Raw genomic sequence first — 14,455 nt, 5'->3', positions numbered from 1 at the left:
AATTTTTACATCCTGCTACTCAGAGTTTGGTGAAAGCCTACAGCTGTGGATGGGTCAGCACTCTAAGCAGCTCACCCTTGAAGCACTTTCAGTTCAGAAATCTGAGTGCAGTTCTTCAGGAGAGGAATGTGTGGGTACAAAGGAATAATGGCCCAATAGGGATGAGATTCTTAGGTCTGGGAGCTTTGGAATTGGAGACAGTAGCCACTGCTCCAAAATGTGTGTAAAAACAAGGCAAAAGTCTTGGATAGGCATTCCTGTCATGGCTCAGCAGTAATGAACCCAACTAGTATCCATGAGGATTTGGGTTCAATCCCTGGCCTCACTCAGTGGGTTCAGGATCTAGTGTTGCCATGAGCTGTGCTATAGGCCAGCAGCTACAGCTCTGATTCGACCCCTAGTCTGGGAACCTCCATGTGCCGCGGGTGTGGCCCTAAAAAGACAAAAAAATAAATTAATTAATTAATTAAAAAAAGTAAAAGTGCCTTGGATATTTCTGAGCACAGAAATAAACAGGGTAAGGAGTTCCTGTCGTGGTGCAGTGGAAATGAATCTGACTAGGAACCGTGAGGTTGGGGGTTTGATCCCTGGCCTCACTCAGTGGGTTCAGGATCCGGCATTGCCGTGAGCTGTGGTGTAGGTCGCAGATGCAGCTTGGATCCTGCATTGCTGTGGCTGTCAAGTAGGGTGGCAGCTGTAGCTCTGATTGGACCCCTAGCCTGGGAAACTCCATGTGCTGCGGGTGCGGCCCTAAAAAGCAAAAATAAATAAATAAATAAATAAATAAACAACCAACCAGCACCCCCCCCAAACTTGTCAGCAGCAGTTTCTACTCCCTTCACCTCCAAGTAAGAAACAAGACAAAAGAAGGCAGCAGTTTACTGGATAGACATCTAAACCTCTTCTCATGCAGGCATTAGGTGAGCTAGTATTGTGTAGTTTAAGATTTGCACTATAATCCTGTGATTATGATAAGACTATGAGGCTTCAATAGTCTTTCAAAGTAGTGAAAGTGAGTGAGAAAGTAAACACTCTTGGTGAAGTGTGTGTCAATCCAAAAAAATTAGGGGAGACAAGTACACTGAATGAGACTCCATCACAATGGATGAATCCACAGACACCTGGAGCTTCCAATTTTTTTTTTCTCACATTATCATGCAAGTTGAACAGTGCAGACTGTTGCCTTTGGAATGGATTGGCAATGAGATCCTGCTGTGTAGCACTGGGGACTATGTCTGGTCACTCATTATGGAGCATAATAATGTGAGAAAAAATAATGTATACATGTATGTGTAACTGGGTCACCTTGCTGTACAGTAGAAAATTGACAGGACACTGTAAACCAGCTATAATGGAAAAAATAAAAATCATTATATACATTAAAAAACTGCATTGAATTGATGCCCCTCTTAATCATCATAACTGAAAAAAAGGTGTGCCATTTTTCAAACGTAAATATTATATCTAGGAGTTCCCATCGTGGCTCAGTGGTTAACAAATCCAACTAGGAACCATGAGGTTGCGGGTTCAATCCCTGGCCTTGGTCAGTGGGTTAAGGATTTGGCATTGCCGTGAGCTGTGGTGTAGGTTGCAGATGCAGCTCAGATCTGGTGTTGCTGTGGCTCTGGTATAGGCCGGTGGCTACAGCTCCGATTTAACCCCTAATCTGGGAACCTCCATATGCCACGGGAGCAGCCCAAGAAATGGCAAAAAGACAAAAAAAAATTATGTCCAAATCTACTTTTTTTTTACAAGGCCAAACATACGATATAAATGGAGTCAAGCAGGAAAAATAAATAAAATGTGTCTTACCAGTAATAGCAAACGTACAGTAAAGGTAGGGAATCATCTGCAAACAAATATGATATCTAAACCAGTAATCATGAGAGGAGGAGAATACAAATGCAGAATGTTTGAAATGCATTTGAAATTAATGATCAGCAACTTAAATTACACATACACACACATACACCCGACACACACACACGGAGACTACTATATCAAGATCTCATGGTAATCACAAACCAAAAATCTACAAGAGACACACACACACACACACACACACACACATACACACACAGGAATCCAAGGAGATTGGACAAGATGGCTGAGCAGAAGAACTTAAGCTCACCTTCTCTCAGAAAAACACAAAAATTACAACTAACTTGTGAACAATCATCAATAAATAGAATGGAAACTACCAAAGAAGATATCCTACACCCAAAGACAAAGAAGAAGCCACAATGAAAAATAAAAAATTAACCAGAAGGAGCAAATAGCAGATTACAGGAGGCAGAAGAATAGGCAAGGTGGAAATCACTGATGTGGAAAAGAATAAAGATAAAAGAATGAAAAGAAATGAGGAGAGTCTAAGAGAACTCTGGGACAACCTCAAAGGCAACCTTAAACACACCAACGTTTGCATTATAGTGGTGTCAAAAGGAGAAGATAGAAAGTGGCAGAGAAAAATATTTGAAGAGATAACAGCTGAAAACTTACCTAATGTGGGAAAGCAACCACTCACTCAAATCCAGGAAGCACAATGAGTAGCATATAAAATAAACCCAAGAAGGAACACACTGAGCACAAGTTAATCAAATTGACCATAATTAAAGACAGAGAAAATATTGAAAGCAGCTAGAGAAAAGGAACAAATGACATGCAATAAGATTGTCAACTGTCAGACCTACAGACCAATGGAACAGAACAGAAAATCCAGGAATAAACCCAGTCACCTGGGGTCAATTAATCTTCAACAAAAGAGGCAAGACTATAAAGTGGGGAAAAGACAGTCTCTTCAGCAAGTGGTGCTGGTAAAACTGGACAGCTGTATCTAAACCAATGAAACTAGAACACACCCTCACACCATACAAAAAAATAAACTCAAAATCATTTAAAGACTAAAGCATAGGATAAGACACCATAAAACTCGCAGTAGAGCACATAGGCAAAACATTCTCTGACAGCAGCTGTGCACATGTTTTCTTAGGTCAGTCTCCCAAAGCAGTAGAAATAAAAACCAAAATGAACCAGTGGGACCTAATCCAACTTAAAAGCTTTTGCACAGCAAAGAATACCATAAAAGCAAAACAAAACAAAAAGACAAGCTATGGAATGGGAGAAAATAGTTTTAAATGATGCAACCAACAAGGGCTTAATCTCCAAAATATAAAAACAACTGATACAACTCAAAAGCAAAAAAACAAACAAGCCAATTGAAATATAGGCAGACGTCCTAAACAGACATTTCTCCAAAGAAGACATATGGATGGTCCACAGGCACATTGAAAAAATGCTTAACATCACTAATTATTAGAGAAATGCAAATCAAAACTGCATTGAGGTACCACCTCACACTGGTCAGAATGGCCCTCATTAATAAGTCTGCAAATAACAAATGCTGGAGAGGGTGTGGAGAAAAGGGAACCCTCCCACACTGTTGGTCAGAATGTAAATTGGTACAACCACTATGGAAAATGGTATGGGGATACCTCAGAAAACTACAGAACTACCACATGATCCAGCAATCCCACTCCTGGGCATATATCCAGGCAAAAGTTTCCTTGAGGAAGCTAAATGCACCCCTATGTTCACTGCAGCACTATTCATAATAGCCAAGACATAGAAACAACCTAAATGTCCACTGACAGATGAATGGATTAAGAAGATGTGGTATATATACACAATGAAATACTACTCAGCCATAAAAAAGAAGAAAATAATGCCATTTGCAGCAACATGGACGGAACTAGAGACTCTCATACTAAGTGAGGTAAGTCAGAAAGAGAAAGACAAATACCATATGATATCACTTATATCTGGAATCTAATATAAGGCACAAATGAACCTTTCCATAGAAAAGAAAATCATGGACATAGAGAACAGACTTGTGGTTGCCAAGGGGGAGGGGGAGGGATGGGCCGTGGGGTTAATAGATGCAAACTATTGCCTTTAGAATGGATAAGCAATGGGATCCTGCCTATATAGCACTGAAAACTATGTCTGGTCACTTGTGATGGAGCATGATAACGTGAGAAAAAAGAAAGCATACATGTATGTGTGACTGGGTAACCTTGCTGTACACAGAAAATTGACAGAACACTGTAAACCAGCTATAATGGAAAAAAAATAAAGATCATTACAATAAAATAAGCAAAAAACAAAAACAAAACAATATTGTATATGTATAGACTCCTATATCAAAACCTCATGGTAACTGCAAACCAAAAAACTCTAATAGATACACAAATAAAAAGCAATCCATACACAACTCTAAAGATATTCATCAAACCATAAGAGAAGAGAATAAGAGAAGGGAAGAAAAAAGACCAATAACAACAAAACCAAACAATTAACAAAATGGCAATAAGAACTTAACATATCAATAATAACCTTAAATGTAAATGGACAAAATACTCCAACCAGAAGACATAGACTGGCCAAATGGATATAGAAACAAGACCTATATACATGCTGTCTACAAGTTCTATCAAAAATTTAGAGAAGAGTTAATACCTACCGTTTTGAAACTATTCCAAAAAATTGCAGAGGAAGGAATATTCCCAACCTCATTCTATGAGCCCAACAGTACTCTGATACTAAAACCACACAAAGATATCACAAAATAGAAAATTACAGGCCAATATCACTGATGAACATAGATGCAAAAGTCCTCAACAAAATACTGGCAAACTGAATCCAGCAATACAAAAAAAGGATAATATACCATGATCAAAAGATTTATCCCAAGGACACAAGGATTTTTCATTATCCACCAATCAGTCAGTGTGATACATCACATTAACAAACTGAAGAATAAAAACCTTATGACCCTCTCAATAGATGCAGAAAAACTTTTGAAAAAATTCAACACCAATTACTGATAAAAACCATCCAGAAAGTGGGTATGGAGGGAACCTATCTCAACATAATAAATGTCACATAGGACAAAAGCTCAGCTAACAGCATTCTCAATGGCGAAACACTGAACGAATTCCTGCTAAGATCAGGAACAAGATAAGGATGTCCACTTTCACCACTATGATTCAACATAGTTTTGGAAGTTCTAGCCATGACAATCAGAGAAGAAAAATAAAGAAATACAAATTGGAAGTTTGTATTGGAAGTACAAATACAAAATTGTATTGGAAATACAAAATGTATTGGAAATTCCAATACAAGTTGAGTTGCAAATACAAATTTGGAAATTCTAGCCATGACAAGCAGAGAAGAAAAAGAAATGAAAGAAATACAAATAGGAAAGAAAGAAGTAAAACTATCACTTTTTGCAGATGACATGGTACTATAACTAGAAAATCTTCAAGATGCTACCAGAAAATTGTTAGAGCTCATCGATGAATTTGGTAAAGTTTCAGGATACAAAATTAATACACAGAAACCAATTGCATTTCTATACACTAACAACAAATGATCAGAAAGATAAATCAAGGAACCTATGCCATTTACCATTGCATCAAAATAGAATAAAATATCCAGGAATAAATCTCTCTAAAGAGACAAAAGACCTGTATTCTGAAAACTATAAGATGGTGAAGAAAGAAATCAAAGATGATACAAAGAGATGGAAAGATATACCATGTTCTTGGATTAGAAGAATCAATATTTTCAAAATGGTATATTACCCAAAGCAATTTACAGATTCAACACAATCCCTATCAAATCACCAATGGCAATTTTCACAGAAAAAGATAAAAAAATTTTAAATTTGTATGGAAAGACCCTGGATGAACAATGAAACCCTGAAAAAGAAAAGTGGAGGTGGAGGAGTCAGGCTGCCTGACTTCATGCAATACTACAAAGCTGCAGACATCAATGCAGTATGGTACTGGCACAAAAACGGAAATACATACTCAGTGGAACAGGATAGAAAGCCCATAAATAACCTATGTACCTACAGTCAATTAATCTATTACAAAGGAGGCAAGAATGTACAGTAGAGAAAAGATCACCTCTCCAATAAGTAGTGCTGGGAAAACTGGTCAGCTACATGGAAAAAAAATGAAATTGTAACATACACAAACATACATAAAAGTAAAATCAAAATGGATCGAAGAGCTAAATGTTAAACTGGGTACTGTAAACCTCCTAGAAGAAAACACAGGCAGAACACTCTTTGACACCAATCGGAGTTATATCTTTTTGGGTCTGTCTTTTGAGAATAGAAATAAAACCCCAAATAAACAAATAGGGCCTAATTTGTTAACTAAATAAACTTAAAGAATTTTGCACAGGAACAGAAACAAACAAACAAACAAAAAAAACAAAATGAAAAGACAACCTACAGAATGGGAGAAAATATTTGCAAATGATGTGGTTGACAAGGGATTAATCTTCAAAATATACAAAAAACCCAATATAAAAAAACAGCTCAATATCAAAAAACCAAACAACCCAATAAAACAATAGGCAAAAGATATAAATAGATATTTCTCCAAAGAAGACACACATGTGAACAAAAAACATGTTAAAAAATGCTCAACATTGGAGTTCCCTTGGTGGCTCAGTGGTTAACGCATCCGACTAGGAACCATGAGGTTGCAGGTTCGGTCCCTGCCCTTGCTCAGTGGGTTAAGGATCCGGCATTGCCGTGAGCTATGTAGGTTGCAGACGTGGCTCGGATCCCGAGTTGCTGTGGCTCTGGCGTAGGCCGGTGGCTGCAGCTCCGATTTGACCCCTAGCCTGGGAACCTCCATATGCTGCAGGAGCGGCCCTAGAAAAGACAAAAAAAAAAAAAAAAAAAAAAAAAATGCTCAACATTGCTGTTTATCAGAGAAATGGAAATCAAAGCATCAATGAGATACCACCTTGAACTGGCCAGAATGGCCATCCTCAAAAGTCTACAAACAATAAATGCTGGAGAAGGTGCAGAGAAAAAGGAATGCTCCTACACTGTTGATGGGAATGGAAATTGTCCAGTCACTATGGAGAACAATATGAAAGTTGCTTATTAAACTGCAAGTAGAATTACCATATGATCCAGCAATTCCACTCCTGGGCATATATCTGGAGAAAACCTTAATTTGTGATGATACATGAACCTCAGATTACATGGCAACACTATTTACAGTTGCCAAGTTGTGGAAGCAGCCTAAATGTTCATCGATAGAAGAACAGATAAAGAAAAAGGTAGTGTGTATATAATTGAATATTACTTAGCCATGAAAAGGAAGAAATCATGCCATTTGCAGCAACATGGATGGACCTAAAGGTTATCATATTTTGTGAAGTAAGCCCGGGAAAGATGAATATCATGTGATATTGCTTCTATGTGAAGTCTAAAAAAATATGATACAAATAAACCTATATACAAAATAGATATAGACCCAGAGACACAGAAAATAAACTTAGTTGCCAAAGGTGAAAGGGGGAGGGATAAATTAGGAGTTTGAGATTAGCACATATACACACTGTTATGTATAAAATAAATAACCAACAAGTACCTCCTTGGAAGTAGACTCAATATTTTGTAATAACCTATAAGGGGAAATAATCTTAAAAAGGTAATACACATGTATCTGAATTATTTGCTGTACACCTGAAACTAACACAACATTTTAAATCAGTTAAACTTCAATTAAAAATTTAAAATAAAATAGAAAAAAGTTCAGCTGACTGAATACGTGTAGATTTATTTCTGGGTTTTCCAATTTGTTCCATTCCATTGGTCTACAAGTTCTCTTTATGCCAGTACCATACTCTTTTGAACATTGTCGTTTTGTTAAGTACATTCTGAAATGAGGAGGTGTGTTTCATCCAGTTTTGTTTTTCTTTCTTAAGATTTTCTTTGACTGTTGGAGGTCTTTTGTGGTTCTATGTGAATTATAGAATTGATTTTTCTTTTTCTTCCTTCCTTTCTTCCTTCCTTCCTTCCTTCCTTCCTTCCTTCCTTCCTTCCTTCCTTCCTTCCTTCCTTCCTTCCTTTCTTTCTTTCTTTCTTTCTTTCTTTCTTTCTTTCTTTCTTTCTTTCTTTCTTTCTTTCTTTCCTTTCTTTTTGCTTGTTAGGGCCACATTAGTGGCATATGGCAGTTCCCAGGCTGGGGATCAAATCGGGGCTACAGCTGCTAGCCTGTGCCACAGCCACAATGACGCTAGATCCAAGCTGTGTCTGTGATCTACACCACAGCTCACAGCAATGGCAGATCCTTTAGCCCACCGAGTGGGGCCAGGGATCAAACCCCCATCCTCATGGATACCAGTTGTGTTCGTTTCCACTGAGTCACAACATGAGCTCCTCCACTGGAATTTTGATAGCGGTTATATAGACTCTGTAGACCACTTTGAGTTGTATGGCTCTTTTAACAATATTAATCTTTCACCTCCTTGGTAACTGTTACTCCTAAGTATTTTATTCTTTTGAAGTTATTTAAGTGGGATTGTTTTTCTAATTTCCATTCATGTAAAACATAGTGCATGGAAATGCAACTAATTTTTTGATTTTTATTTTATTTTACTATTTTATTTTATTTTATTTATTTTTCTTTTCTTTTCATGGCTGCACCTGCAGCATAAGGAAATTTCTGGGATAGGGTCAAATTGGAGCTGCAGCTCCTGTCCCCCGCCACAGGCACAGTAAGGCAGGATCAGAACCACATCTGAGACCTATGCCGCAACTCGCGGCAATGCTGGAGACTTCAACCGCTGAGGGAGACCAGGGATGGAACCCCCATCCTCACAGACACTATGTCAGGTTCTTAACACCCCAAGTAACAATGGGAACTTCAGGTTGATTTTATGTCCTGCAGCTTATCTAATTCTTCTATCGGTTCTTTAAATTGAGTCTTTATGGAATTCTATGTATTAGATCATTTCTTCTGCCAACATGCATCATTTTTCTTCTTCCTTCCAATTTCGGATGCCTTCTATTTCTCGTTCTTGCCTAACTGCTCTGTCTAGGACGTCTAGTACAATGTCGAGTGGACACAGTGAGCACTGGGACCCTTACTTTATTCCTCGTCAGGCCTGGCTTGATATGAGAATAAATGGGATCTGAGGGGGAAGGTGGAAGAAAGAGGAGAAACTTTGAATCACATTTAAGAGGGATATTTTAAAATTTAGATGAAGTTGAACTTTTATCTTATTTTGATAAAAGGACTATTCATTAATCTGAAAGTGAGTAATAAACTAATGGTGCGAATTGCCTTTGAAGAAGTTATACTTGGAACCGAGGGAGAAGGAAAACAACTAAAAAGCAGGGTGGAAGAGGAGAGGCTGGGGGCCTGAAGATGGGGAAGAGGAATCATCTAAGCAATACTAGGGATCGAGATGGTTGGCCATCCACTCATAAATCCTTTGGCACAGGGACAAGCGCTTTCCCTGCCAGGGTCCAGGCGGCCTCTCAGTGCCCACAGGCAAGGCATTCTGCACCCCCTGGAGGACTAACTGCACGTCGTCTGCACCCTGGAGGGAATGGTCCCAGGTCTCCTTTCCTGGAAGACATCCTGTGACCCAGTGACCACTTGGCAGGAGTGATGCTTAACTGTGCTGCATGGCTTTGGTCACGCCCAGAAGATTTTTCCTGTGTTCGCCACACTCCAACTCCATCCCTGGACCAAAGTAAACCCTTGAGTAAGAGCGTATGTCTGAAGGTATCAGAAGGGTGGTGTGTGTGTGTGTTGGCGGGGAGCCTACTCCAAACAGAACCCGACTGACATCTGTAAAATGCGTCCCGATTATACAATTAAAAGTTTCTCTAGAGTCATCATGCATCATTTCAAATACAGGATCCAGTTAGGGACCGTCCTAATCACTAATGCTGTAATTGACCATGAATCGAATCACTCTCTGCATGTGAAACATGTTATCTTCACTATTTATTTCATCCTTGCAGACTTTACAGGTCAACAAAAATGCAAGTCTCAAGATTTCAAGTTTAGTTGAGTGGCGATGGTTTGGCATCTTGAAGTTGCTTGTTCACCTTGTTCTTAGCAGATGGAAGCTGGTTAGGGGATTTTTTTCCTTGGATTTTTACAGAATGCTACACTTTAGGGATAATTCAGTCCTTCTCATCTTAATAATATGTATTTCTTTAAGAAGATTCATGCTTTCCTGAAGGAATCCCTCCTCAAGGAGTTGTTTCTGCTCCTAGAAGGGAAAGTGGAGACTGAAGTCACACAATGCAAAACACTTCCCACATCTGCTAAATTATTTCATACCCATATGAGTCCCTCATGTGTTCTGAAACAATGAAAAAAAAATCTTTTTCTCCCTTAACTTCCATTAGATTTTTCTTTCTCGAGTCTCCTATGCCTGTAAAAATTTTTCTGAGCTTTCTTTAGCTGTGGAAATGTTGTACCCTTACAGTTTCTGAAATGTTAATGGCTCAGAATTATTTTTTTTTTCACCTCATTCACTTAGGTGCAACACAGTCTTTCTGGAAAAACTGTTTTTTCCCACTTCAACTCTGACTGACGAGGTGGGAACCTCCAAATACATATCTAAGGAAAGAAGAATGATGGGTGAACTCCTGTAGGAAGGTTACTGCATGATTCAGAATCACAGCAGATGTTTTATCGGGAAATTAAGTAGCAGTCTCCTCAATCTGGTGGCAGAGATGATAGGAATAAGCTGCGGGGATCAAGCCTGCCCTGGTCCACACTGTCTTTCTGGGTGGACATCCTGACCCAGCACAGACTGGGAGGAGGGCCTCGAGAACAGGAAGGTCCTGGCAGCCTGGGTGTTTAATTACGTGGTTGATGCATCGACGGCCACGAAGCCTTCCTGCTCATGCAGGTGCCTCCAGAGATAGAGTCATACCACGTATGTCAGAAACAAAGTCACGGTCGACTCCAGCATGTGGGGAAAACAGGTCTGATATTTTTCCACAAGGGAGGACCCGGAGAACTTACTCATCTCTCATGAAATTACACTTTCCTACTGGAAACGCGACACGCGATCATGTACCCGACACGTAACAGGAGGACAGGATTACCGAGTATCGGCAACGCCACCCTGCAGAGCCTGGCAATGAAGAGCCCTGGCTCATTAGTGATGTGATAATGAAGGGTCCATGAGATTTTATCCTGCCAGTAGACCTCCTTCAGCGACAGAGTGGACCAGGGGAAGGAGCAGTGAGAGAACGAAATGCCTGGTAGCGTTGGGGCTAGAGGAGTCCTTCCACTGACATAAGGCTCCAACTTCTAAGCAGTGTTTTTGATTCAGCACAATGGAAGGTGACAGAATGGAGGTGACACAGTTAAATACCCGATTTTTAAGTTTTAGAACGCTCTTTATCTCAGCCATTAACTGAGACCTCTCCTCTTCTATTTTCTGAGCCATTAGTTCCATTTGCTCCTTGTAACTCTTCTTTTTCTCTTCCATCATCTCCTCATTCTTCTTGTGCATTTCCTCTAACACTTTGTTTGCAACTTCTGCATATTCAGACATTACACGTTCCACTTAGGAAGAAAATCAATCAGAGAAATATGAGGATTAGATTGTTATCCTCTTACTTTGCCTCTCACCATTTTTGGCTTGTCTTTATTATTTCATGGAGAAACTTCTTGTGGTGGTTTTTGCACTGAGTAATCAGAAGACAGGTGATCGTCAATACTAGTTAAGGAAAAACATCTCCTAGAACTATGACCCATCCCTGCTATTCTTTGCTCTACAGCAATATTCCAGTGGACTGCTGGGACCAACATTAGCATGTCTTTTGTCTTTTTAGGGCCGCACCCAAGGCATATGGAGGTTCCCAGCTCCAATCGGAACTACCGCTGCCGGCCTATACCACAGCCACAGCAACGTGGGATCAGAGCTACGTCTGTGACCTACACCACAGCTCACGGCAACACCGGATCCTTAACCCCCTGAGCAAGGCCAGGGATCGAACCCACAACCTCATGGTTCCTCGTCAGATGCGTTTCTGCTGCGCCACATGGGAACTCCACCATTGGCATTTCAAGGGTTTTCCCACTGTCCAGTATTTTCATCTGTTCTCACCTTCAGTCTCTTTTTCTTCTTCTGTAAGTGACAGATCAGCCTGTAGAAGTGCATCATCCAGGTCCACCCTGGAATCCAAATACTTCTTCAGGGTCTCCTCTGCCTAGTGATGCAGAGAAAGTTAAAATTAGGAACTAGAGCTAAGGGGTAAAGTAAAACCCAACAATACATCTGTTAGTTTGATTTAATTTTATCACTCATTTTAGAATTCAAGTGCATTTCAAACCAAACTGGTTTAAAACCCAGCTCTGGATGCATCCTTAAAGTTGCTTCATTCCCAGTCACCCCAATTTCAGTCATTTGAGTTCGTAAATCCGGTCTTCTAACTGGATGGGTTCAAAGCCTCAGAGCTGCCTTCATGTCTTTCTTCTTCCCACAAATCCCACACACCGTCATCAGCTAAAGGCCTTTGCTCTGGCTGCAGCCTGACACCAAGCAGAGCCCGTCCCCGTCACCTGTGCCTCCCAAACACCTGGTCCAACAGCTCATCACCTCCTCCCTGGACCACGGCATGGGCTTCACACCTGGTCTCCCTGCTTCCTCCCACTCGCCTGCCCCTAGAGGCTGTTTTCCTCAGAGCAGCTCATGCTCTTATGTTCCTTCGAGAAAGATCACTTCGCTCGGATGCATGCAACCCTCTGCTGACTTTCCGACTCTTTCCAGTAAAACTGAAGCTCCTTTCGGGGTCTCCAGGGCACTGCCTTGTTTAACCCCTGGCCTCTGAACACCTTTCTCACTGGCCCGGCCACAGTTCCCGCCACGGCTCAAACATAAACCACTTCAGCCCCCTGGGCCTGTCTGCTGCTTGAAATCTTCTGCTTCTGATGTCGGCTGGACCCCCTCCCGGCTTCTCTGAAGCGTCTGCTGAAGCTGCCTCATCAGAGAGGTCTTCTCCGCGTGCGCATCAGACGGGCCACACGTCCCTCCTCTCCTGGGTCTGTCCCCGACGCGTGGCTTAGGTCACTGTGACCGTGATTCTGGAGCCGCCCCAGCATTTTCTCCTCCTCTTCCTTCGCAAGAGACCTCTCCTGCTCCACCTGAGCCCACTGTGGGCTCATCACAAGACGCTGCACATTCTCAGCCGCCTCCGTGGCAGCTGCGGTGACCCGATGATGACCTTCTAGCCAATACCCCTTATACAGAGGGCACTGGGTGGTACTTTTTGGAGATCACGTTAGAGAGAGTCGACCCAGAGAGCTTCTACTCTTCTGCTTTATCGGGTTTATTCCAGCAGTAACATGGAAGAAATGAGTGAAACCCCGGCACGCATCTTAGACCATCACTGACCTTGAGGGGTGTTCCCCGGTAGCTCATTAGGTTAAGGATCTGGTGTTGCCACTATTGTGGCTTCACTGCTGTAGCTCAGGTTTGATCCCTGCCTTGGGACTTCTGCATGCAGTGAGTATGGACAAACAGTGAAAACCATAAACTGACCTTGAAGATGGAGGCTGTGTGCTAAGTGCTGGCGAGGAATAAGGAAGGAGCTGGGAACAGGGTGATTGTGGAGTTGTCATAGCAACATGGACTCCGTTTGCCCTAAATCTTGTCTATAAGAGAGCAAGAATCTTTTGTCTTCTTAATCCGCACTTTTAAAAAACTTTGTTTAGTTTTTAAATAATATGTACCCAAACCTAATTCTAACTGGTATAGTCTGAGTATAACAGCATAAACAGAGCACAGAATCTGCTACAGGGGCTCAATTCCAGCTGTACTACTAATTACCTGTACGTTTGGAGCTGAGTTATTTCACTTTCCACTATCTCAATTTTCTTATTTAAAAAAATGGGGATATTAAAATATGTCCTTCAGACTGTTGTTATGAGGATTGAATGAGTTAAAAACATTCATTTCCTGAAACAAAATAAGCTTATTGCTGATGAGTACTATGAGAGAACTTAGTTTTTTGGTAGCCCTAACCCCAGAAATTTGACAATATCTGGCATATAGTTAGGCCTGAGGAGATAACTGATGGATGACTCAATGTCCAAATTATTGAATAAATCCTACAATCCCTTTGGGGGCTCCATCTGCGCTTCCAAGGAGGAATCGGCGCGGTGTCTTATGGGAGTCTCTCCTGCTTCCCATTTTTCCTATGTCTTCACGGAAGAGATGAGTGAAAGGCAGAGGCACCGTGAACCAGCCACACTTTGGTTGCTCCCACTCAGCAAGTCCCCAGAAATGGTACAGGAGGTGGTTTACCTGTATCCCCTTTCTGGGGGCCTGATAGTACTTATTCTTTAGCTCCTGCCTCTTCCGAATAAAGAGACGAAAACCTCCTGGTTTAGAGAATGTTCCCTGCTTCACATCTTCATACAGAGGCCCAAAAATATCTTGAAGTAAAGTCATGCAGTAATCTGAGGAGGCTTTCATGTTCTGGTCACAAAAGTCATCGAGTTTTGCTTCTAACTGTTCCTGTGAAGTAAAAAAAAAAAAAAAAATTACATCCTATTTGAGCCGTGACGAGGATGCTAACCACGCAGCGAAGACTGGGAAATGC

General features: G+C 41.0%; 2 protein-coding genes across 9 annotated transcripts in view; one reads left to right on the top strand and one right to left on the bottom strand.

Moving 5' to 3' along the window:
* GBP2 (guanylate binding protein 2, interferon-inducible) overlaps positions 1 to 14,455 on the top strand; it is a 264,757-nt gene that overhangs the window by 53,232 nt on the left and 197,070 nt on the right. The window lies entirely within an intron of this gene.
* Positions 9,821 to 14,455, bottom strand: part of LOC100523668 (guanylate-binding protein 2-like) — a 55,704-nt gene continuing 51,069 nt past the window's right edge. For all 6 annotated transcript variants that reach the window (XM_085024121.1, XM_003125922.7, XM_021090316.2 and 3 more), the window contains 4 exons: positions 14,158 to 14,370; positions 11,959 to 12,061; positions 11,221 to 11,414; positions 9,821 to 10,101 (listed from right to left, as the gene is read on the bottom strand). In XM_085024121.1, coding sequence (XP_084880247.1) covers positions 9,985 to 10,101; positions 11,221 to 11,414; positions 11,959 to 12,061; positions 14,158 to 14,370 — 627 coding nt within the window. In that variant the 3' untranslated portion in view covers positions 9,821 to 9,984. The remainder of the gene's footprint in view (positions 10,102 to 11,220; positions 11,415 to 11,958; positions 12,062 to 14,157; positions 14,371 to 14,455) is intronic.

Source organism: Sus scrofa, chromosome 4 (genome assembly GCF_054392235.1).
Source record: "Sus scrofa isolate SSC_HxYL_T2T_F1_AM1 chromosome 4, Sscrofa_HxYL_maternal_Yorkshire_Landrace_v2.0, whole genome shotgun sequence".
NCBI classification, from domain to species: Eukaryota; Metazoa; Chordata; class Mammalia; order Artiodactyla; family Suidae; genus Sus; species Sus scrofa.
Note: the sequence above shows the minus strand (reverse complement) of the source record. Positions and strands in the feature narration are given on the sequence as shown.